This window comes from Gopherus flavomarginatus, chromosome 4 (genome assembly GCF_025201925.1).
Source record: "Gopherus flavomarginatus isolate rGopFla2 chromosome 4, rGopFla2.mat.asm, whole genome shotgun sequence".
NCBI classification, from domain to species: Eukaryota; Metazoa; Chordata; order Testudines; family Testudinidae; genus Gopherus; species Gopherus flavomarginatus.
The window spans coordinates 107,937,707-107,963,669 of NC_066620.1; the positions used below are offsets into that span (position 1 = coordinate 107,937,707).

Consider the following 25,963-nt stretch of genomic DNA (forward strand, 5'->3'; position numbering starts at 1 on the left):
GGCTGCTCGAGGCTAATGAGAACACCTGACTCTAATTAACCTGCAAAGAGTCAGGTGATGCCATTAAGTTAATGTGACCACCTGACTCTAATTAAGGCCCTGCTGATACTATAAAAAGGGCTCACTCCAGTCAGGCAGAGGAAAGCCAGGGAGCCAGAGGAGAGGAAGTGCGTCTGAAGGTTACTGAAGACACCCTCAAATCATCGTTAAAGGAGCCCTAAGGTAAGGGTGAAGAAGGGAGAAGCAGGAGATCTGTGGGGAAGTGGCCCAGGGAAATGTAGCAATTCCGTTGCAGTGAAAGGTTGGCTGCCAACAGCTGCTATGATTAGGGTCCCTGGGCCGGAACCCGGAGTAGAGGGCGGGCCCAGGTTCCCCCCCAACCCACCACTACAGGAACATCTCCTGGGAGGGGAAGTCAGGCCCGTCAGGACAGGAGGCTAAACAGAGACTGTGGGAGTTCTCTCACCAACCTCCTTGCTGGCCTATGATGAAAAGGGCTCAGTAGACCGTAACCCTGGCCCCACAGAGAGAAGGGCTACGTGGAGGGTCACAGTGAGCCATTGAGGCTAGCATAAACCGCCTAGAAGTGCAGGACCCACGGGAGCAAGGTCAGAGCTCCGCCACAATATATATAAAAAGAGAGCTCAATTAAACTGAAGGATCCTTGAGATGCTTACCATGGATTTAGATATCAATCAAGCAGAGAGACTACAGTAAAATTCACTTCCAGCAAGCCTGTCAGATGTTAGCGGTTATGGGGGTGTTGAATTAAATGGCCCAAAAATGGGGTGTTCCTGTACAAGAAGCAGTATGAATTGTTAAATGTACTTTAGTCCACAGTCTTCTACTAGAGCCTGTCTGCAAAGGGTGCAGCATGCTAGTTAAAGACAATATGGATTAAACAAAAAAACATGGGTCATCTCCTTAGTTGTTCCTCACAAAGACTCAGTGAGCAACTGGTTTGATTCTGAGCTCCTGATGGAGTGACTAAGGAACTGTAGGTTTGTAAATAACTTTTACCTGATCTATACAGGCCAGGTCACTATGAGCTTTGATCTAAAGCATCTTTCATGTTGCTTCCCTATTTCTGCATTGGCCTGAATCATTCTTGAATCAAAAAGAAAACTGAGTATCAATGTTTTCTTCTGGCAATAGTCCTCTGCTTCTCCAAATTCACTAGATCTGTAAGATGTGTTTGTTACAAAAAGTAGTAACAGGACATATCAGAGCACTAGATCCATCCCACTCTTCAATTGTCTGAATCTTTAAATTTGAGCTGACAATAATGAAGAGGAGAGAGAATCTGTAAGAGAGGCTGGAAATGTATCATTTGGATATCCTTCCCTCCATAATTCATTTCCATGTCTCCTACATGTCCCTTTTGGGCATGTATGCTTTCATTTAAACCAAAGTGAGCTAAGAGGTCTTTCTAATAATCCTTTTGTTTTCAGTAAACATCATCAAAGAATAAGCAACATAAAAAAGGAAAATATCATATTAAAAACTACACTGGCACATAATCCATACAATAATTAACTTTCCAGCACCATAAAGGCAGCCGACATTTCCCACAAGATTCTCTCCTCTGTATTTTCATATTGAGATAGCTCATCATTTCTGATCTTTGAATCCATTAAACAGTTCAGTAATAAGTTTTACTACTCTGTGTTATCTTCCTTGCCACAAATTAAATTGATTCAAATATATATACACACGCACACACACGTAACCAAAAACATCCCAGATTCCTAGAAAATGTGTGTGTGTGTGTGTGTATATATATATTTAAACATTATTTTAAGAATCTGGGATGTTCTCAGTTAGAAATGAACAAGGATTCTTGTGCAAACCGTGTGATAACTTGGATAGATTTTATATGCAGACCTGCTCACGTGTTGCTGTGTAAGCGTAAAGGACTGCATTATAATAATTATTATTAGAGTGCATGTTGTACATGTGGTAGGCACTGAGTGTCATCAGCTCTAAATAAAGCCAATGAGAATTGAGGATACTTTACATCTCCTTACAACCTGTCAGGATGACTCAATGTTTGAGGGTATGTCTAAGCTAGAGCAGCATAGCTCATAGTTGTACTGTTACGGTGCCACAGTACAGAAGCGTCTTACATCAGTGAAAGCAGTATTTCCGTCAATGTACTTAATACAACCCTGCAAGAGGCAGCAAGAATTCTTCCATCGACATAGTTGCATCTATACTGGGAGTTAGGGTGACCTAAGTATGTCATACAGGGCATGACATTTTTCACAGTCCAGTTGCATTACTAGGTTGGTCTGATTTGAAAGTGTAGATCAGACCTAAGAGTTTGTTTTCACTGTAACTGAGCTTGAATTAGAACACTTGAATTACTCCACCTGAAGTAGCTCAAGTGAGAGTGGAACGAGAGTAAGGACACTGCAAAACAACAGTGGAGCTACATGGCATAATTGGATTAGCAGACTGATTGGATTAGCAAAGTGATTAGATTAGCATTTGATGCTTGTAACTTGAACTGCTGCATCCTCACTGCATTACTAGCTTAACCTACAGCAGCATTCAAGCTTTGCCCCTCTCATCCCTTCCAGGCCAGCCAGCTCTAGTTTAAAGGACCTAGCCAGATGTTAACTTGAGCTATATGTTTATGTGTGTGGATGGGAGTTGAGTTAGGGACAAACCTAGAGTTAAAACTCAAGCTAAGAATGTATGTCGTGAAGACAAGCCCTAGAAATATACAATATATATATATATGTGTCACTTCATCCATTGCTGACATGTAGCCACAATATGACATAAATTTTACCCAGGACCAATGACCCAACAGTTTAAAGTAACTAAAGCTTATTTTTTAATTAACAATACTTAAGATTACTGGAGATCAAGTCTGAAAGCGAGTTATTAGAAAGTGGACCCACAGAACTGAGCAATGACATAGTGAGAGTCATGAGGTTGAAGCACTTTTAAAACAATACGGCTCTTTGGTGATGTAAGAGAAAAAACACAAAGTATATCCAGAGCAAAGGACCCTACAGCAAAGACTTGAACAACAACTTGTCTGAGGAAGGGATTCAGTTTTAGAACTAATTTAACCAAACTAGCAAGGCTGTGTTCCGTCGTGCAGTCTGCTAAAATTACAAAACATTTGATAAATAGAGGAAATAAGCCCACCTGGTTAGCGATTTATAAACATGTATTGCTTGATGCAATCACACTGTTCTCAGATAATCTCTTCAGTATAAAATGAAGATATAGCCTGTGGTTTACACAACTATATACTCAACCTGAGTTATTTAGGGGTGGCATTCACTTCACTAAATGAAATAGGTCAAATCCTGGCCCACTAAAGTCAATGGCATTGACTTCAGTGAAATCACTATTTCATGTTAGTTCTTTGTTTTGTCTTACACAAATTTCTGTGTATAACAAAAATCATACATACTTTACTCAATCTAGGTACTCTGGCCTCTTTATCATAGTATGTGATGTAAGTATCAATATAAGGATTATTACTGTTTTAACATGAGCAAATCAAACACTGTACTAAATATGTCAAATAGCATGGATAACAGAGCTATTTCAGGCAACTGAACATGGTCCAATTACTATTTCTTCTTGTTTTAATTCACAGTGCCAGTTTAAAGAAACATTATATTGCCATTGTTTTCAATTGTTCTTAAAATTTATTTGTCCACTCCATGAACAGAAATTGGTCCAATAAAAGATATCTCACTTACCTTGTCTGCTCTTAAAAATATAGTTACTTTGAATTATATTTAAGTGTAAAGTGTCCTGAAATAGCTATTTTATTAAAAATAAATTCTTAAAAACAGGTTAATGTTAAGTGTGTTTCAGTGGAATCTAGCTAATATCTAACAACAGTTGATAACACTTCCCTTTAAAAAATTCTTCATCTTTTAAAAGCCAAACATTTGGACACAATGAATAGGTTCTCCAAGTTATTCATTCATCATTCTCTATCACTGCACTTCACTTCTGCCTATCCAGACGTAATTTTGTTCCTTTGCTCTGTTCTGCAATGGAAATACGCTGCTGGATATACACCGCTACCTCAGTATAACGCCACCTGATATAACACAAATTCAGATATAACATGGTAAAGCAGTGCTCCGGGAGGTGAGGGTGTGTGCGCGCACTCTGGTGGATCAAAGCAAGCTCAATATAACACGGTTTTACCTATAACGCGGTAAGATTTTTTGGCTCCCAAAGACAGCATTATATCGAGGTAGAGGTGTATATGATTTTATATATTGTTTATTAGATGTTTGTATTTGTTTTAAAGAAATACAGAGAAATACAGTTCCAAGTTACATTAAATTATGTCTGAATTCTATACAAGTTCTAGTGTGATGTGTTGGTGGAATAGAAGAATATTTGTTATGAGTGAGTGAACTAGCTGCTGTTAATCAGCATATGATGTTGTGGACTTATATAAGCATACAGTACTTAGCCTTGCAAGTTTATATGTATTAATTATATTCTGTACCATATAACACATCTAGATTTTCTTTGTAGAGAGTAAAGGTGTTATATATGTTTAGTGTTCTAGTAAATGAAAAATTTAAATCCCTTGATAGAATTATAATATTATAATCTTCTAGTAATTTGTTACTTTGATCACAGAAAATTTCAGGGACAACAATGAGGTTGGGTTGGTGACTGATGATTATTTAACAGTGGGATATTTATTGGCTGTTTCTGGTAAACATTAATTTCTAGACAGTCTAACATTTGTTTACTTGAAAGGGTGAAGAATTGTTGTTCAGAAACAGTGTTAGCTCGATTGCATTGTGTACACATGAAAATTGCTCTGTATGGCTGAGACACGCTGTAGCTGCAAATAACAGGAAAATGGAGGGGGGGAGGAGAGAGACAAAATATTGTAACCTAACACTTTGAGGCCCACACAGATCTACACAGAGCATTTCTTCCTGACCCAATGCACAGAGTAAGGACTCAGGCTTTCTTCAGACTGGTTCCAAAAATTCAAAAAAAAGAGCAAAAGAAATGATAGTGAAAGAGCAAACTATCCCTCACTCACGAAGTCTCTTTAAGCAGTATAGAAATACCATCGGTGCTGGAACTTGGAGTGCAGTAGCACTCCCAACACCCCCAGCTTGAAGTGGTAACAACAACCCAAATACATGGTTTCCACCTTCAGCATCCCCACTATAAAATTGTTCCAGCACCACTGACCAATACCACCAGTTTCCAGTCCCTCTGGCCTGGACTTGGACAGAGAAAACACTCCTCCTTCCTCTCAAGGCCTTCCCCAAGGTTTCAACTTCTATCCCTGCTTTAATAGGCTCTTACTTGACCCTTTTTCTGCCTATCCTGCTGTGCTGTTTATTTTATTATGAAGCTATTTGTTACATATTTTTCTAATTCTTCCCCATTGGGCCTGTCACCTCTCACCCCCACTCATCCATTAACCTCCCCCGCCCCCAAAAAAGCCTTAACAGTCTCAGCAAGACAAAGGGAAATGAAACAAATGGAGAGTCTGTAGGCCAAGCCAGTCAGGAAAATGTTTACAATTTGAAAGAGGGGTATATTTGCAAAACACTATTCCTATTCTGATATTTGATAATGTGGGGGTGGGGGGAGGAAACGAAATCTACTCTGGAATGAGAGGCTGCCCAAAATATGTCAGAGGGAATCAGTTTATTTTGGGGGAAGATACAAAGAGAATGAAAAATTATACTTATAAGAAGATGAAAACTCCAACGTCATCTTAGGCTCTGCTACCTCCGCTCCATAATAAATTATAGATGCATTTTATTGTTGTCAGAAGACATCAACAGGCCCTCCTTGAGTTACATGCAGTTATTTCTGTCTGGCCTAAAAACCCCAGGTAGGACTAGCATAAGATGAAGCAGTGATCAATTCCTGTTCCCTCTCTAGGGCTGCACCAAGGAAGAACCCCCAGCTTCCTCTAATTAGGATCTAAAATAAGAATATCCTCAAATATTTGGATATATGCCCATACTACTACTGACCATAATTAATCAGGGTTGATTCCCTATGTGGTTACCAAGGTAACCATAGATTTAATGATTGCTCCTGTTTAAAAAAACAACAACATATCCATAAATTTTCCCACTAAAAAGAATTTTTGCAAGTTGAAGGGTGGTTTGATAGGATGTTAACTGGGAGTTAATTAGAGTTGTCAGAATATTGTCAAAAACAACAACAAAAATGGCTTTTCGACCAAAACAATTTTTCGTATATGTGGAAAATTTTCATTTTGATTGAATCTTTCTCATCTTAAAACAAACCCCTGCCCCCAAACTGCAAATGGTTCAGTTTCATAGCATTTCCCAACCAGCTATAGTTGTTAACACTTGAGGCAGCTGTTGAGCATTGAGTACTGTGCCACTGGACTGAATGGGAGGCCAATAGAGAGCAGGAACTCATCAACTGCTCTCTATTGGACTTTCACTGACAGATTTAATTCCTTTGGGGTCCGAAATTCTATACGGGCTTTGGTTTATAAAGCACGGTTCCAATAAAGCAACTCTTGTCTTCAAAAGTTATCAAAATGTACTAAAAATTAGGAGAATAAACTTTAATTTGGATACAAAATAATGCCTCTAACTTTTGACTTTTCTAAACTATATTGCCATGACTACTGCCCTTTTCACCAAAAACACCTCCATGACACTTCCTAAAACCTCCCATGTCAAAACAATAGGCCTGCTCATAGACTCATAAATAAAGTGCTAATATACTGAGGGTACTTTAAGAGCAGAAGATATTTCTCTCCAGAGGAAAATCCCCCAAACCTCATATTCTGATAGGCACCTCATCAGAATGAATTAGAATGAAAGCTGGTGAATATAATGTGATGGGTAAAACATCAGATAAAGTTAGATTAAAAGATGGTGAAAAGCCCAACAGCAAGAAGTCTCCCTTGTGACCCAGTCAAAGTAACACTTGGATAAATAGAGACTGACAAGGCAAACAATTCCTTCACGCAAGATGTTCAAAAGTGCCTTCTACGATATTTTTAATTTTCAACTTTAAGTGTCCCAGATGTTTGCATGCAGTTCATTTCAGCAAATGCTACAATGTGCAAAGATTTTAAACAAAATCCCTCTTCACATGTTTCAGCAAAGCTACATTTCTTGAGAACAACATGGGCTTGAATTGCCCTTTAGGTTTGTGGTCTGGATGAAGAGACTTCCTGAATACACAGGGCCATACATTATCATCTGCTTCACAACGGAGGTCCATGAAAAAACATTGCAAGTGAGGCATTTTCAGTATGCAGAACATCACCTGTGAGGAATGTCCTCAGAGTTGGCTGATGCTGTGTGGAAAATATGAATTTATGTACAGGTTGGCAGCCTTTGTGAGTGCTTAGTGGATGACTTCAGAATTGACAGGGGGAGGTCTGAACAGACATGGGAAGATCCACCAGCAAGAGAGCATGTTACATCATATCATTCCCTCTAAAACTAGCATATAACATGGCAAAGTATCTGACAGAATTTACAGCTCTGTTTAGCAGTAGTGATTCCCAGGCTGCTCCCTATACATGCAGGGAAACAATAAATAACTACAGCCAGTTTGAGTATACCCCAGGAACATGAAACAATTAATCAAGATCAACATTTGTGAGCAGTTCTGATCTGCTCTGGCCATGTGGTGCATACTCCTTGAAGGATGACCTCTGCTGTAGCTAGATTAACAGTGCTAAATGGTTTGCTATGCTCTGATGCCAACAGAAAAGTATAATAAAATATCTTACACAGGCCCAGTCAGACAAGATGTGTGAAACAAGCATGAAATCTGTGAGCTCAGTATTGCATGTACTGCAGTAAGCGCTTGGTAACAAAGTGGGCTCTTAATCAAATGCTTTACCTCATCCACAAAATGCCACATTAGTTGAAGGCTGGCAAGAATATCCTACTGTTTCAGAGGCATATCACTGCCTCTGGCAAAGGGGCTGGGACAAAGATATGCTCCTTGTACTGTGGCAGATACACCATTTTTTCTCCAATAGCATTTTTAAAAAACCACACACGCGTCCACTAACGTAGGTTCTGCTACACAGTTTTGGCATACTTAGGCAGCTAGCACTTTTGTTTGTTTTTTAATCATACACAAGGGTACCGTATGGCCCACAGAAATTAATTTAATTTCTTGAACAAGCTTCTCTCACTTTCCAGCATTTTTGTTAAAACAGGTTTCATCACAAATTACAGTGATACAATCATACTGATTGCTTCAATGGGCCTAATAATCATACGCTTTGACCAGTAAGGGCAATATTCTCAGCTAGTATAAATCTGCATAATGCCATCAACTATGCTGATTTATACCAGTTCTGGCCTCCAGGTTCACTGACTTCTGTGTGGAGGTTCCAGGCAGATGCAAGAGTCCATTCTGAGTGTAGAATACAGGACTAAAGTATGTACAGATTTTATATTTGCTCAGCTTTCTTCCTTATCATGTGCTCTTTCATCGGAATTTTACAGACAGTACAAGACATGCATGAACCATTACATGGTGAAACCAGTCTCGTAACAGCTTTGGTTACACAAGAAAGTGCATGTGTTACTATACTCACCATTCCATGATTCAGCCAAGATGGTATAAAATTATCAAGAAGCTTTGGGTAAACCACTTCTCTGTCATAAATATAGAGGCTCCAAAACATTGTCACAACAAACTGAGGAGAGAAAGAAAAGACAATTTAAAAAATGCTTATGGTCAATTATCTCATTTCACTGCCCTTTTTCATTTTAGTTATCCATATCTCTACATCTACCTAAAGATCTACAGACAGACAGACATTATTGCTCATAAACCTAGTCTTCCTTTTTAATCAGTGTGGTCTAGAGTATTCTTTACATTCCCAAAAGTTATGATTTTTCTTTTCTGTTTTTGACATTTAGTCTGGAAAAATAACTTTTAGTTGCATACTTGAGGCCAAGTTACAATTGAGTACTATATTTTAGTAGTAGATGTGGTATATTAATAATGGTTTATTGCTAACAGCACAGAAAACAATGTGAAATCTGACAATATACAGCATATATCAACATAAGGAGTATTAAGTCTCTGTCCATATGGGGTGAAATTCAGCCTTGAATAGAAGGCCATCACTTCTTATATCCCAATTTGGCAACTAAATACATTAACCAAAAAATAAATTAACTCTTGAAGCGTTATTCACAGAATTTATGCACAGAGGTCCAAAAGGAAAAAAAAAAAAAAAAAGGTTTCCAACATCCTACTCACTTGTCCATATGAAACTCATCTTGGCTCTTGTCAAAGAGACAACTTACTAGATGCCCAAAAAGTGAGCATTCATTCTCCTCTCTCTTTCTCTCTCTCTAACCTGAGGAGGGAAGAACGAGTTTGAATAAAATAAAAACTCGCCTAAACCTTTAGCTAAAGCTTGCACAAAACCTTTTAACTTCTTTTGAAGTTCAAAAAAGCTGAGAACTTCTTTCCATAACATTTTTGATTTTGACCCACCTCTGCATTTTCTCTTTCTGTCCATGACTATGGAAGTAGAAATACTGAAAGGCTTTTCTCATAATATTTTTATCCTAATGGAAAGCATTAAGTATTAGAAGTCTGGAACTGCTAAATTTTTTGAGGTTTGCTCACCATTAATTTAGCTCCATTTCCTTTTTCTATTATTTAACAGTGCTGCCCCGATTCAGACTGTTCTGAACATGCCACTGTCAGCCATGGAGATTTCACTGTTGGCTCACACCACAAAAGTAGGTTATGCTTCCATTGAAACTTTGTCTATATTATGAACATCTTAAGATTTCCCTGCTTCTAAAATTTGTATTGTCCCTTCCTGAAAATGCAGTCTATCTAAAATAAAGTAAACATGATATAGAAATATTAGTGTTAGCTTAACTTAATAAAACCCTGAATGTTGGAAAGAAAACATAGCACTAAATTCTTTGTACATACACTATTTTCTTTTTAATTTGAGTTCAGTTCAAACCATGTTCACAGTCCTGTAGAGATAAAAGGGCTATCACTTGCTACAGAAAAAAATGACAACAGGTCCAGGAATCTTTCACTGATAAATTTCAGGAGAGATGAGAGGATCTCTGTGCAGAAGAGATTAGACCAACTTTAGCCCTACAGCAAGCAGGTGCAGCTCTCACTGAATCCAATGGGAATGTGTCCAATTGTGCTGGGTGAGGAATGGTTTTTGGGGAATAAGGAGTGGGAAAAAGGACTGTGGGGTTTGTGGGGGCAAGGGTGTTTCAAGGTCAGCAAATTATTAGTGGATGGGAATGGGATGAGCATAATTCACTTCATATGCTTCTAACTTTGAGAAGTTAGAATGTAGGTTACAGATTACCAGTGGTACCTAGTCCTAACCACAGATATGTACACTTAAGGAAGACAGACATTTGGATGATCTAGACTGGTAAATTGTTCCCTCACTGCACATACAATACATAGTTTCTTGGCTTCCAACACACTTTCCCATCTGTTATGATGGCTTTCGGTGCTCAAAATAAGTTTGGACCCTTCAACTTGTGTGCAGACGCCAGGAAAAAAATAGGTTATAATGGACAGCCTGCAAAATACTGAAAGTGTAAAGTGCTCTTCAAGAAGTCTCTCCTCTGTGCCAGTGTTATTGGCATCACAGAGCTTTCTACACATCTATTGACACTTAACTGCCAAAATATGAACAGTTGAACAATAGGAAATAAGGAAAAGTTTCCCAATTCTTTTGACTTCCTTGAAGTCATGTTGTATTGCAGTGGGTCACAGAGAATATATTAAGAACAACTGGGATATCAAAACACATGTAGCATGAAAACCAGGCTCAAAAGCACTCTGTATGGAGAAAATCCTACATCAAGCAGTGGCACCAAGGGTAAAGCCAAAACATATTAGAACGAATCCAGCTAAACTGGCAAACACTTGGGTCTGGCATTTTTTCATGGGGCAAACTAAAATGATAGGAAAATGAGGTAAAGGTAAGAAAAGAGACGAGGGACCATCTGTTTCTTAACCAAAGTCGGCCAATGGATGGAATTAGATCAACATAGCTGGTTGCAACCATCTGGAGCTACGGACGGTAAATGCTGCTTAGCAAAGCACCACTACAGGCAGACATAAGGAAAGACACAAAAAATAAAATATTACAGTTCTAACGTAAACCAACACAGAGAAGGACATTCAGACTCAGGGCTGCCACACTGACCTAAGTCTCTTTAATTGGAGGAATACTTCTCACATTGGTTGGTCAATGTCTCTAAGTGATTGACCCCAGCTTTTTTTTTCCCATGAATTAATATGGACAACAGAAAAATCTCAGTTCTAGGACACTTTACGTAGCTTCCTAGCCAACCTAGTGTCTTGCTTTGATTAATAAGCAATTGTTTGATAGTTCTAAATAGGTTTAAAATTCTCTTCAATATCAGAGAGTGTTTATATCGGTATTAGTGTAATTTAATTTGGGCTACACTCAGCTAGGTTTCATGTGGCTGATCAGTGAGGGGAAAGGGGACATGGGCTCCCCATTTACATGTATTGCAACTCCTGCTCAACTGGGGCAGCACAGCTAGTGATACTGAGTCACTTTTCCCCTCTCTCCCCCTAAGGAACAAATTCACTGGAATGGGGAAAGGAGGGACAGGGAGCAGGTGGAGTCATGGCTTGCCCCTGCTCATATACTGGCCAGCACAGTGGGCTGGCCACGCATGGGGGGCAGGAGAGTTTGAGGCATAGCAGTTTGTATGCTCTCTTGTATAGCTGAGGCAAAATGGCACAAGCCTCAGAAACCTCCTTCACTTTCCCTGCTGGGGATACCCCTGGCATGGGACCCCAGGAGGCAAAGAGCCATTGGAACTTACTTCTACACCTCCCTCCATGCAGCCCCTTGCACAGGGAATATCTCAGGAGCCAGGAGGGGCAGGATGGGAGTGGGAAGAAGCAGTGTCTAGACCACCATGCGCTTCAGCAATCCTCAGCTTCCATGTTATTCCTAGGATACTAAGGCCAACTGGTGCAAATCAGAGCTACTCCCAAATTTCTCTGCCTCAAGGTTGTAGCAAACAGCCAGGCAGCTATAATCAGCTCCCTGGGATGCTCTCTCTCTTTCCCCAACTCCGCTGCACAAAGCAGATGCTTACGTTGCAGAGAACCTGCATCTATGAGGGTGTCACTGTCACAGCTCAGAGCAATTGCACCTGCATTCCCTCTTTGTGGGCCAGCAAGGACAACCACACTCTAGGCTTCCAGTTCCTCTGCCACCACCTCTCTTGGACAGAGACCCAACTCTCTCTCCCTCCTGACCAGTTTTTTTTTTTTCTTCAGACTGCACAGTTTCCTACCTATACTGTGAGTTCCCCAACAATTCAGACTGCCTAAGCAGGCCTTCTTTTCTTTCTCCTCAGAGGTTATAAACAGTATAATTCCCTGAACCTGTAAGTTATCACAGAGTCCTTTTTAAACAAATACATTTATTCTTAAAGAAAGAGCGTTACAGAGAAAACATATTTAAAACAATAAGAGAACCTAAACACATGCTAATGAGCTTACCAGACCACCCCCAACTCCAACAAGGGTTCTCGCAGGTGATCAGCCCTTCAAACCCCACCAAGGGGTTTTTCTGTGGTTACAAGTCCATAACAGCTGTTAGCTCTGACATCCCCATGAAACTTAGAGTCTCTCCTTTATGCAACTCAGGGCTCTGATCTTTAGATTCTGGTAACAGGTGATCAGCAGACAATGGGTTTCCCCATAGGTAGGGTGACCAGATGTCCCACGTTTAAAGGGACAGTCCCGTTTTTTGGGACTTTTTCTTATATAGGCGCCTATTACCCCCTATCCCATCTGTTTTTTCACAGTTGCTATCTGGTAACCCTACCCTACCCCTTCAAATGATTGGGTCTGGAGGAGGGATTTTACTTCCTTCCAAGTATTTCCAAGGAAATCCACTCAGCTTTGTTTGTCGCAAAGGTTCCTTCTTGTCTGACACATTGTTTAAAATGGGCCTTTGAAGCTCAACACATTGGTCACATCTTCCCCCCTCTCCAAAGTGAAGTTACATATAATCCCACAATGATATGTACACTTTGCATTTTTAATACAATGGACTGCAAAGCTACTTAAACTTAATTCAGTAAGACTTCTCAGGGATATTGCAGGAAATTGCCATATTTGTCACAGTCACATGGCTGCATTTTAACCTGTGCTCCTTAAGCTTCCTGCCAACTTGAGTCTGCCACCTATTTTTGCGCAACAGTAAGAGATTACTTGTGGAGAAAGGAGCTGCACCACATGAGTAAGAATGGCAAAATCATGGCCTATGTTAATTCCTTCTCTCCCCTTCTACAGACAATACCACTCGGATAGTCAGTAGAAAGTTAAATAGCACATAAAATCCACAAGAAGGACACTTCTTTGCTACTCATTGTATTTTATGTACACTCTAGACAAGTGGGCACTTCAGTTTTTCAAGTGGGCCTTGGGTTCTCTTTGAGGAGTAACTGATTTGTAATATGCAACTCAATATCACTAAACAATACACAGCAGCAGCAAAAGTGTTACTAAGGCCCAAGAAACAATTTTCTTCTTCCACTTCAGAAAAACACATTAATCAATTTCCCCCTCAGCTTTAAAGCTTCAGAAACTAACACAGAAAGAACACAAAATACTACTGGGGGGGAAATTTTAAAGCATGAATCAGGAAACTTATTTCTCCTTTTGAGTCACCAAGGGCATTAGTAAAACAAAAGAAATTGAAGCAAAGACAAACTGACAGAGGGAGGCCAAAACTGTGTAATTTGCTGTTTATGTGCACATAAACAAAAAAACTACCATACAAATGAATAATGAACACAATAGAATTTTTTTTACTGTGTATTTTTGATTCTGAATAACCTGTACAATTAAGTTCCACTCATTTCCTGGGTGATTTCTAGGGAAAACTGGATGCTTTATCTGTTCCGTATGGACAAAAAGACCCTCTGGTGCTTTTTGCAAGAATAAAGATTTTCTCCTGTAACCTTGGGCAAAATTTCTTCTCCACACATTGTTGTACAGTTTGATGTAAGCTTTCTGGCTACCTCTCTGAGGTGGCTGTAGTAAAGTGGTGCTATATGTGTATGGCTTGTGAGGATCTTTGGAATCCTTCAGGACAAAAGGCACTATATAAATGCGAAATTTCATTATGGCAATCCCCAGCTGATGTAAACTAGCATAGCATTGACTTCCATGGAGCTACATCTATTTACACCAGGTTAACACTCAACCCAAACACATTTGATAAAGGCCTATCAAGAAAGTCGTGACGGGCAGGAACTGAGGAACTGGGAAGTCAGTGGGCCAGCCACCTCCTGTTCACCCCCTCATGGCCCAGGGTCACACTACAGGCAGCCTACCTCAGTTTCTCCTCTTGGACAGTTCAAATAAAACTTCATTTCAGGCATTTTCTTGGTCCTAAATACCACTCCTTAGAGTCTGGGTTTATAAATTGCAATAAAACACAAAATCTCAGATAAAGTCCATTTACAAGTCCACATAACACAAGGTTTCTCTTACTCCTCCTAGGCCTTCCTCCCTGAGGCCTTTGCAATCTCTTCCCTGCTTAGACTGGATCTTTGCCAGATGTCCTTGCCTGGGGCAAAGCCCTCATGTCAGGGTTTTCCTTGTAGGAGCCTTTCCTCATTCTCTGCAAACGCTGTCATAGCTTTTTGAGCTTTCCCTCTTCACTGCAGCCTCCCACTGCTTTTTACATGGAACTTCCTGATCCAACCCAGGTGTGTCTCTTTAGTAATCCGGGTCAGCTAGCTCCAGGCCCTTCAGCCAATAAGGGGTAAGCCATCCTGTTACAGGAAGGAATTTCCTACACAGGATAGAACTGCACAATTAGAGTTTTAAGTTTACATCTGGAGCATTTGGCATTGGCCACTTCTGATGGCAAAATATCAGACTAGGACATTGGTCTGTTCCAGTGCGGCAATTCTTGTCATTTATAGGCTATGGGGGGGGGGGGAGGCATTAGATGGGGACATCTGGTAAATATCTGCAGTAATTTTCTTAGACTTAGAAGACAGGGGAAGGGGATTTAAAACGTCCAGAAGACCTACAGATCTCTTCCATGCATGGCTTCTAAGACAGAATGACTACTAGTTAGGTTTGTGCAGGAGTGATCTTTTCAGTGTTCCTCCAGCAAATACTCAATAGGTTAATTGTGTGTATGGCTAAAATATATTTTTTTAAAAGCCAGCTATAGCATACCCAAAGATAAATGATAAACCTTTGAAAGTTTGACTACAATTATCGAAATGGGAAGGACTAGGGAAAAGGGTATTTTTATATACACAGGAAGAGGCAAAGCTCTTCAAAATATAAAAGCACAATTTTAATAATCTATAAATGCCTAGTCACCTGCTTCTTCTACTACATGAATTACAAGAAACAACGATATTGCCATATACAGTTTACATAAAACACTGAATTAGCCATAAAAACTTGGCAGACTTTGGGATCTGTGACAAACAGAAAACAAGAGGGATAAACTAAAAACATTGGTACAGATTCTGCCACACTTATGCCCTTATTCGCTTTGAGATGCATTCATATTCTCACAAAGGCTACTTCATACTGCTCTAGCAGTGTAATTTACTGCCTCTTTATACTGCTAGGTTGGTGAAAAATGAATTTAGGATAAATAGGAATGAGGTCTTTTGAGCAATACTTTAGTGTGCAAACAGTACCATTAATTTAATGGATCAGGTTCCTATACTCTTATTCACATTGAATAGTACCATAAGGTACTACTTAACTGAAGTAAACGTATCAGAATGTTGTCCAATGGGACTATTCATGAAATAAACTGCTACCCACCAGGAGTAAGAACGGCAAAATTGGGCCATTATTTTCTGGTTTCATTAAATAAAAACAGAAAATCCATCACTAAAAGTCCTATTAAAAAGGACAGCAAGGTAGTCAATGGTGGTTATTGGTTTCATCTAACAAGCTCGTGTGTATTTTTTTTTTTTTGATGCTCCTAAAACAGCTCCTGTTTCATTTGAGAAGCTGGAGAAATAAAGAACAAAACACAAAAGAGGCAAAGTTCTGCATATCTTCTGGCCATTGTTTCCATTGCTGCTGCTGTTGTGTTTTACTTGGGGTGGGGGAGGGAGGCGTTGGATTTGTTTTTTGTAGGGAGGGAGGAGGATGCTGACCAGGCTACCCAGATGGCTTAACTGTGATACTTATTTATTAGGAGGAACTATAAATAAAAAGTGTTTTGTTAGGGTTTTTTCCCCCTACACACATCGTTTGACCTGGGAGTGAAAAGCTGCTTTCTTGTCTATTTTTCAGAACAATCCATTTTGAAGACTTTAGAAAGTTGGAAACAGAGAGACAATTATTTAGAATAATTCTTAGAACTGCAGTTATTGCACTTTAAAACTTTCCAATTCTATCTTGAATAACTTACCCCAATATATGAATTATTTCACATAAAGAGCACAGAATGAGGCAAAATATTTATGTAACATTAATTTAAATGTGTAAGGCAACTGATAAGTTTTTAAGCATGACCACTCTGGTTTCAATCAGAAACCTAATTAGCATTTTATTCACATCTGTTTAATTTTCTATTTTGGGATTCCCACATGTCTCTAATATAAACCACTGAGAAGCCCTTAGAGAGTTGTTTATGCACTTGTCAAGGAAACCTGCTTTCCAACACTGCTTTCTGTAAGGAGGAAGCTGTTGAGAGAATAGAGGAAGTTAGGGAATTTTAATTTTTCTCTGCAGACACTCTGTTGTATAATAATTTTTCTACAGCCTCTGACATATAAAGACCTCATTGCATATTTTCTTATATATATATATATTGGCAGAACAATACTGGCATTAGACCTACGCTATGGTGGGCACACCCTTAAATCACACTGCATAGTATCTTATTCTACAAGTAGCCCCACTCAAGTGAATGTGCCAGAATCTGCCTCCCTATATTTTGCCATTCCTCTCCCTACTGGTTAACACCACTGTGAGTGGTAACCGATGAACAGGAGAAAGAGTCGGGTTTTAGGAGGGACCCTGGACTGGTGAGGGACCAGACATTCAGAACAGTAAAGTCTGAGGCTGGCTGCTAAGGCCACTGTTACATTCAGAGGCTCTACTGTTTGTCTCCCAGCAGCCAGGACAGAAAGGAACAAAATCTTTTTAGGCTTTCTTTATACAAAACTAAAAGCAAAAAATGCAGCAAAGACATTTTGTTCCCTATCTGGAGGTCACTTTTGGGGGGGAAAAAAAAAAAGACTATTTTTACAATATACTTCGCTAGTTATTTTCTCGTTTTCCTTTGACAATACACAACATTTGTGTGTGTATTTTAACCCTTAGGAAACTAGCTAGTTCCCATGTGTAAAGTGTATCCCCTAGGAACTGGTTAATTTAGAAAATGCTCATTTGCACATCTCATTTAGAGAGTGCTTACAATACTTGCTAGCTCCTCTTTCACAGATGGCAAAACAAGTAACTCTTGAAAGAAAAAAATAGATATCACTCAGAATGCTTAGAAACTGCTGCTATTGCCAACAGAAGTTGTAGCTAAGGTCTTCAAAGGAGGCCTCATATGGTCTTAAAAAGTTTCAGGGCAGGGAAGATGAGAGGAGGTACTGAAGTAGTACACAAAAGCCAGCAGTTTTAAAACAGAGGAGAGAGAAACACAGTATCACAAGTGGCATTGTGGATACTGAATAGCTGGGGAGAGAGCCAGAAAAAAGCAGGAGAATGTGTCTCTTGATGTGCGTAAAAGCTTATATTGTGGGTTTTTTCCCCAAAAAAGAATGTTGTGCTGTTCTTAAGTGGCATTTTTTTCTAGTAATAACTGTAGGAAAAGCATCTGTAATCAGTCACAGTCACAACTACTACATAACTCCCAATCTTCCTCAAAATATAGTTGTAAAAAAATGATATTTTGCAAGCCTGTTTATTTCCAGATATTTTTAAAAAATACATTAATTATTATTGTATGTTTCTTATGTGATAGAAGAAAAATTGCAGCAGTTAACCCAGTATAAATAGCAGCAGTTACCCTTAGCAGTGGCTAGTAAGTAAAGTAATTTAAGGCTACCAACTGGGTGTTTTGGGAACACCTGCACAATGCTGTACACGTGTTTTATATTTTAGAACCTTGCACAAGCATTGTGTATTTCTTCATGGACTGGACTCTAAAATATCACACCAAAGATTTTAACAAAGCCAAGCCAGCCGAAGTATATAAAATTCGATATTTTAAATTAGTGTATTAACTGTAAAGTTACAATAGATGCCTAGTTATTATACACAGTGTCAACAATGAGACCTCATACCGTTAGCTAAAAGCTCCATCTATACAAGAAGAAGAGTGGTTCACAAGGTTGCAACTAGAACTGGCAAACTTTCATGATGAAACAAAAAATGAGGCATAGTTTCCAGTTTCATTACAGCCTGTGTTTATTATAAGATTCACAAACCTTTTGCTAACCTGATCCAAGTTTTGGACAAACCTGGGCCAAATTGTAGTTTTGGGTGGAAAGCACTGGCAATCTGAGTTTTGTCATGCTTAAAGTGCCCAGTCCTGCTCCACCGTAGTCAATGGCAAAAGCCCCATTGATTTCAGTGCAGTAGAAGAGCAGTTTTACTCTGAAAAGTACTCAAACACCTTCTTACTCTGCTCCCTCTTAGGAACTTGTGCACCTTAATGACAAAAACATGTTTTTACTCCTGTTAGCTCTGAAGAGCCAATAAGGCTAACAGGGAAAGCACTAGATCAGGGGTCGGCAACCTTTCGGAAGTTGTGTGCAGAGTCTTCATTTATTCACTCTAATTTAAGGTTTCGCGTGCCAGTAATACATTTTAACGTTTTTAGAAGGTCTCTTTCTATAAGTCTATGATATATAACTAAACTATTGTATGTAAAGTAAATAAGGTTTTTAAAATGTGTAGGAAGCTTCATTTAAAATTAAACTAAAATGCAGAGCCCCCCGGACCAGTGGCCAGGACCCAGGCAGTATGAGTGCCACTGAAAATCAGCTCGTGTGCTGCCTTCGGCATGTGTGCCATAGGTTGCCTACCCCTGCATTAGATTCTATTATCTTTTGCATCATCAACAGAATTGCTTAGCAAACTCCAGTCAGTTATACTTGTGCAAACCCATGGAGGGCAGAACTTCTATCACTGATGATAATGTGTGATATAGAAAGAATCCAGCTCGACTCCCAAACAGTCTACATGCCAAGCCACCTCATACTTGGAAAGACTTACAGGATCAAGACCCTAATGCAGGGGTGGGCAAACTTTTTGGCCTGAGGGCCGCATTGGGGAATAGAAATTGTATGGTGGGCCATGAATGCTCACAAAATTGGGGTTGGTGTGTGTGTGTGGGGTGCTGGCTCTGGGATAGAGCTGGGGATGAGGAGTTTGATGTAGGAGGGTGCTCCGGGCTGGGATTGAGGGGTTTGGAGAGTGGGAGGGGGATCAGGGCTGGGACAGGGGGTTGGGGTGCAGGGAGAGGCTCAGGGGTGCAGGCTCCGAGTGGCGCAGGCTCTGAGTGGCGCTTACTTCAAGCAGCTCCCGGAAGCAGTGGCATGTCCCTTCTCCAGTTCCTATGTGCAGAGCAGCCCCTGACCTTCCGAGCGGGGCCACGCGGCTGCTTCCAGGAGTCACGTGGTATGGCCCCCGACCCTGTGCCCTGGAGCGGGGCCATGCTGTGCCTTCTGAGAGCCACGTGGTGCAGCCCCTGACCCTGCACCCCAGAGCGGGGCCATGCTGCGGCTTCCAGAAGCTGCGTGGTGTAACCCCCAGACCCTGCTCCCCCGCAGGAGCTGGCAGCCTGGCTTTAAACAGCTTGCAGGCCATAGTTTGCCCACCCCTGTCCTAATGTGTTAGTACATTTTATTTATATCATGAATCCAGATGCCTCAACAGTGGATTATTTTTTAAAAAATGAAATGAAAAAGTAACTGAAAGTTCTCTTCAGGATAACTAAATTGTGACAAAAGCGTGCTCCCATTTTCCCCTTTTTTCATAGTCATTTATCCTTTTGGCTAAGAATGTCAATTTTTACTGTCAGGAAACAATGAACAAGTTAAACGATGCACCTGCATGGAAGTGAAATTAACTGCTTAGCACCATACTTACAACTCCAATGGGAAAGGCTAAAACAGCCATCATCCAGTCGCGGAGGGAAATGAGCTTTTTTAACTGTCTTTCTTGTTCTTGGCTGTCACTTCCTTTGGTGAGAAGACTGGAGAGATCAGTCAATACGCAGATCCCAAAAAAGACAGCCTGGATAACCTGCACGGAAATAAAATCCAATTCTGAAGACTATAGATACACAAATCATCAGATGCAATAGAGATACAGATAAAGACTCTGATTCAGCCAAGCACTTAAGTGCGTTCTTAAAATTAAGAACATGTTTTTAAGTATTTCACTGAATCAGGACCCTAGAGATGGAGCATAGTGCTGGACAGTCAGCAAGGAAGTCCTCAAGTCAAATCTCAGCTCCGACAGTGACTCGTGTCACTTTGGGAAAGTCACTTAACCTCTCAATGTTACCAGTCCATAAAATGTGGATGATAGTATTTACTCAACAGGAGATTCCAGTATGAGGATTATTAGTTCATGTTTATACAGTGTTATGTAATAGCTAAGCATTATTACATTCAATGGGAAAAAATTACTTAGGCTCAGATCCTGCAAAGTATAATTAAATATGTGCACAAGTCTTGGCAGAATAGGGACCTTAGAAAACCCTATAAGGATGATAGTGGATATGAACTTGCAATATGGAAGAAAAAAAACAAAAACCAAAAAACTAGTGAGACAACAATATATTTCTGGACTCTATGATACCAGACAGAGGGAATTAATAAAAATACAAGATAAATGATTAAATGGTTGGAGGGACTGATTTACAAGTAAGGGGTCTGTTGTTAGGATTCAACAAGAAAAAATTATTTCTACCCCAAGAATCCTTCCCTCCATTTTTTCTCCACCTGGCTATCTTACCTGAGCTGTTTGGTGATGATGTTGCAGAAGGCTCAATTTTTTCACTACTGGCTGTAAATTGGCAAACAGGCCTTCAAATGCCCACTGAGCATCCTGTGTCATCACCACACTAAAGGAACAGCTTGTGTTCCTGCTGCTGCCACAGCTCCCTCTCCACATACTGTAGATGCACACATTTCTCTTAAAAACCAGTGTAGAACATAGATCAAGCAACATTCCAAAACATACACTGATGATGCCAGCCATGACACATGACAAGTTGTTACAGTTAGGAATTTTTTAAAAAGTTCTTTGGGAAAACTCTCCACTTCTATTTAAAACTCAAAAAAACTTTTTGATTCTAAAAATAAGATTTTGGGTCCCCGAAACCCCACGATGCTAATGCATTTTTTCTAATTTGCTTCTTTTAAACCAGCATTTATTCAAAAATAACCCCCCCACCAATCAGATGGCCTACTTATACTGAAAGATTATAAGCACTAAAAGTGTTTTACCTTGGCCAAATGATGACCAAAGAGATAGGCTAACCATCTACAATTTACTCAAGGGTATAAGTATCAACGAAGGAAAAGGTCCCGTTAACGGAGGTCTAGAGAAGTATAACTACAAATAACAAGATGAATCTGAGCGTAAGAAAATTTAGGCCAAGTGACAGGAAATATTACCTAACAGTGAAATCTATTAGACCATGGAATAGTCTCCCAGAGGAAGTGGTGGAAGCCTTATTGCTTGAGTCATTCAAAGTTAGATTGGACAAAACATTCAAGAATATACTGCAGGGACCAATATTGCACTGGCAGGGTTTGGATGAGTGACCTAATAGGTTGTTTGCAAATCTAACTATGACTTCCTGAAATGACATCTAGCTAAAGTAACATAGCCTGCAAGACCTACACTTTTGAAGGGAACTGAAATTGTATATTTCCTAATCAATCATAAACTGAGCTGCTTCTTTAAGTCATTCTGCTATGAGGACAAAGTTACATGGGAGAAATGTAATGCTATTATAGTGTATAGTGATGAATTTGTGAAAATACTGAAGGGAAGGAAGCTATCCATAAGTTGCAAAGTTGTGGTATGAGGGATAATGTATAACAACTAACAATGAAAACTACAGAAAAACATAAGTGGGGAGGGAAAATATATTTTCTGGCCGAGAGTTACTGAACAGAGCCAGGAATAAATTCTTTAGAGTTTAGGGAGGAAACTTCCCTAGCTCCCCCATACAAACAACACACATAGCTATAGCTACTCACTTTCTTCCCTACATACAATGCATAAGAAGTGCTATACTGACAACTGCCCTCTTGTCCAACATTGGGAATTTAACTGGGGACCTCCAGAGCTGAAAACATGAGTCTCTACAGCATGAATTAGCATGTCAATCTCTGTAGGTGGGGAATATAACCAATTAATATCCTCTGGGATCAAGCACAGGAGATGCATGACACATACGGACCAGTGGGTTACGCTATGAAACAAGTTTTAAGGGCCCTTCAGTGTAAATTCTCTATAGTAGTTTAGAAGTTACAAATACATAACAAAGGAGGCCATGATATTTCTTCCTAAACAATCTCCATTGAAATACCTTGATGTTATCACAGATTAAAGAAGACATTTTCAGAACAGATGCCAGCTTTCAAAAACCTGGCCATAATGCTAAGTGGAGCAACCACAAAACAGTAAAGGAAGAATAGGTTTTATTTTTCTGGAGATTCAATAAATTGTGAGAATCCACCAGAAACAGCCCTCTTAATCTAAATATTTCTGGCCATGCGTCACAGCAAGGGTTAAACAACCTGCAGAATAAATAACCCTCAAAAGACAACTGTGGAGATAATGTTTGTGTTTTTGTGTATTATATATGTATGAGTAGGGTCACAATTTAAATCAACAGTCCCTGTCTATTCTGTATTCTGATCATTCAGAGGTCAAAAGAACATCCTATCATTTAAATGAACTGTAAACACGGGATATCTCTGTATTCATCTCTCTTTGTAATGTATAGCAAATAATCTGTGAATGGTGGAGGAATAAGCAAATTGCCCTGCGTTAATTTGTGTAACTAATTACTGGTGATGTTTAGAAAGCAAAGGTCTATTGTTTACCCAGGACTGTGTGGTCAAGTGGATGCTAGAACACTGTATAAAAAGACCCTTGGGTCCTGATCCTGTTCATCTCAGATCTGCTTAAGATTCATCAGGGGAAGTTTGAGTCACAAGACTGAGGTCCCAGTTCTGCTGATACGCTTTGAATATGCTATTTGGACATTGGACCATAACCTATGAACTATATCTGAAAGAACTCTTTGCCATTACAAAGATCACCATCTATGCTATGAATCTGAACCTCAATTAATTGAACCTCAATTAATTGAACTCATGTCTGTATGTATACTGATCTTTTAACCGTATTCTCTCTCTTCGTATATATTATATATATAAATTTTAGTTTAGTTAACAAGAATTGGCTGCAAGATCTGAAACATTCATTACCTGGGAGGTAATGTGTCCAATCCTTTGGGATTGGTAAAACCTTTTCTTTTATATGATGAAATAAGATTTTCAGAAATCATCATATTTGACTTAGGTATCTGGGGGTACTATATCCCCAACCAAGGTACTATGGAGGCCTGAGGCTGGATCACTTTAAGGGAACTGTGCTGTTTGGACTTCTGAGTAACCAGTGAGGTAATAAAGATGCTGTTTTATGCCGCCTTGATAAATCTTATTGGAATATTCACTAGCTTTATGGGGATTGTCTGCCCCATTCTTTGCAGTTCATGCTAACTGAAGGAGCACAGCTGGCTCCCCACTAGGATCCCGGTCACAATTGCAAAATGCAGGCAAACTTTTTTTTTTTTTTAATTTGCAATTCTGGGTCTCATCCATGTAGAAAGAGATACTGGTAGCCTATGAACAAAGTTTGAAGAGAGCACATATTTACAAAAAGAAATAAATACAGGTCCATTACGTAGAACAATAATGCAGTAGTAATCAAGAAACAAAACTAAGGAACTGACATAATGAATGAAATCACCTTTCTACATTCCAGAAATAGCCCTGGTTATGCATAAGATTAACACGCCTTTTCATGTAATACTACCTCCCAGTTTACTTACAGGTAAGTTTCCAGTGCAAAAGGTGGCGAATGTATTCATGAGGGATTCATAATTATGTGGCTATAGTTCACTGTTCTGAGAATATAATTCATATCTCCAAACTTTTAGGTATTCCATCAGCAATTCCCAGATACTGTCAGTATCTGAACAAGTTGTCCCTTGAAGGCAGCCTTACATGAATTTATAATTACTCTCTCTTCTGAGACAAGCAGCCCGAAACAACACCACCAAATTTTAGCTCTACCAGCATGCAAAGACAAAAATTGCTGGTATCTATCTGTCCACATAAATTACACTTTTTATAGTTTGCCAAATCCATGGTCTGATTTTGTTTTGGGAAAAGAAAAACAGAGTATGATTTATTACCTCAGATTATCTGTTACACTCATCACCTCCTAGCACTGTTGTTTTTATTCTTTCAGGCTTTTGACATGATGGATCAGTAAAATAATCTGGTGTTGTAAATATATATTATGCTTGAGCAGTTGCATGGTAGTGTGATTTAAGACACATTGAAGTAATTTAGGCCAGACTATTTGTCTGTTTGGCTACTGTAAGTGTGATTGATTGGAATCAGTGTATTGGGACCATACTTGTTTTAGCATCTATATATACATGGGAATGTGAATTATAATAGCAACTCCCTCCAAAGTTCAAATATCCTGAGCACGTTCAAGTAAGTCATGGGTAATGAAGTGGTTTTGATATCAGGCTGCTCTGTGTTTACAGAAGGCATCCTAGGATGGCGATTGTTTGCTAGGGCTGTTACCACTCTTGGCTAACTCAAGCTATTGATCCTTCTTCTCCACAGCTACTGTCTCCTCCACTATTTCCCGTGTCCACATGATTGTTCCATTCTTCTCAGCTCATTTTCCATCTCTGTCCCTTTGATAACTTGGGGAGCAAACAAACTGGGGAATGCATGCTTGAGTGCTATATTGCAGGATGGTACTGAGACTACTAGAACCATGAACTACAGCACAGACAAATACATGGTGTTCTTGGACAATAAATATATGAAATTAAATAAAACTTAGAAAGAAAATGATGATGAAAATGTAAGCATGAACTCACAACATTTTATTTAAATATATGTCAAACAACAGTTCATTAGTACTAAATTTTTCAGGAGAAAGGCCTCTTCTGGTGTGTGCCCTAAAAGGGCCATATTGATTGAGTTGCTTTTCCACAACAAGGCCATTGGTCAGTGTTCAGTCGCCATGTTGATGGCATTGGTCATGCCAAAGCCCTTAACAGGGAGGACGGCATGAAGGTTGCCATTTTCCTCCCATTTGTCATCATCTTGGATGACAACTTGAGCATTGACCTTTGATGTTGGATTTTTCAATTTTCAAACAAAAGAAGAATACCATTCAACATATAATTAAGTAAACTTATAGGGATCCAAAAAGTTACAAAAAATATTGGAAATTACTTGGAGTCACCTTCCTCTAACCTGCAAGGAATGGGGAAGAAGCCTTGTTAATTAAGAGCCAAAGATGAAAGAGCAGCAGCATTCTAGCAATCTGCTGAGTAGTTAATGTTGCACTGTTAAAGCAGAGCCCATTTGGGGATGGGGGCCAATGCTCCTCCACACAGGTTGGAGGTCCCAAGAGGTGTTTTGGATTATTTATTATTTTTTATTTGTTTTCAGTAGGTCCCACAATGTGGCAGGTGCTTTTACAACACAAAGCAGTGTGATGTCTTGGGTCTCGAACCCAGGCCTGGCTTTTGGCATTTGACATCAGCTTTGATTCCTGGCTCTAACTCTGGCTTGATGCCTGGCTCTGGTAACTGGTAGTTGACTCTGCTGCT

At 39.6% G+C, this 25,963-nt stretch overlaps 1 protein-coding gene across 8 annotated transcripts in view; it reads right to left on the reverse strand.

Annotated features, from left to right (window-relative positions):
* AIG1 (androgen induced 1) overlaps positions 1 to 25,963 on the reverse strand; it is a 196,986-nt gene that overhangs the window by 109,794 nt on the left and 61,229 nt on the right. For 6 of the 8 annotated variants that reach the window (XR_007773904.1, XM_050949895.1, XM_050949901.1 and 3 more), the window contains exons 2-3: positions 20,155 to 20,310; positions 8,585 to 8,686 (exon numbers count right to left, since the gene is read on the reverse strand). Coding sequence is in view for 7 of the 8 variants with exons in the window: in XM_050949895.1 (XP_050805852.1) it covers positions 8,585 to 8,686; positions 20,155 to 20,310 (258 nt within the window). In the remaining variant the exon portion in view is untranslated. Of the gene's footprint in view, positions 1 to 5,658; positions 7,322 to 8,584; positions 8,687 to 20,154; positions 20,311 to 25,963 lie in introns of those variants that run through there. The other 2 variants (XM_050949898.1, XM_050949896.1) reach the window with 2 other exon arrangements.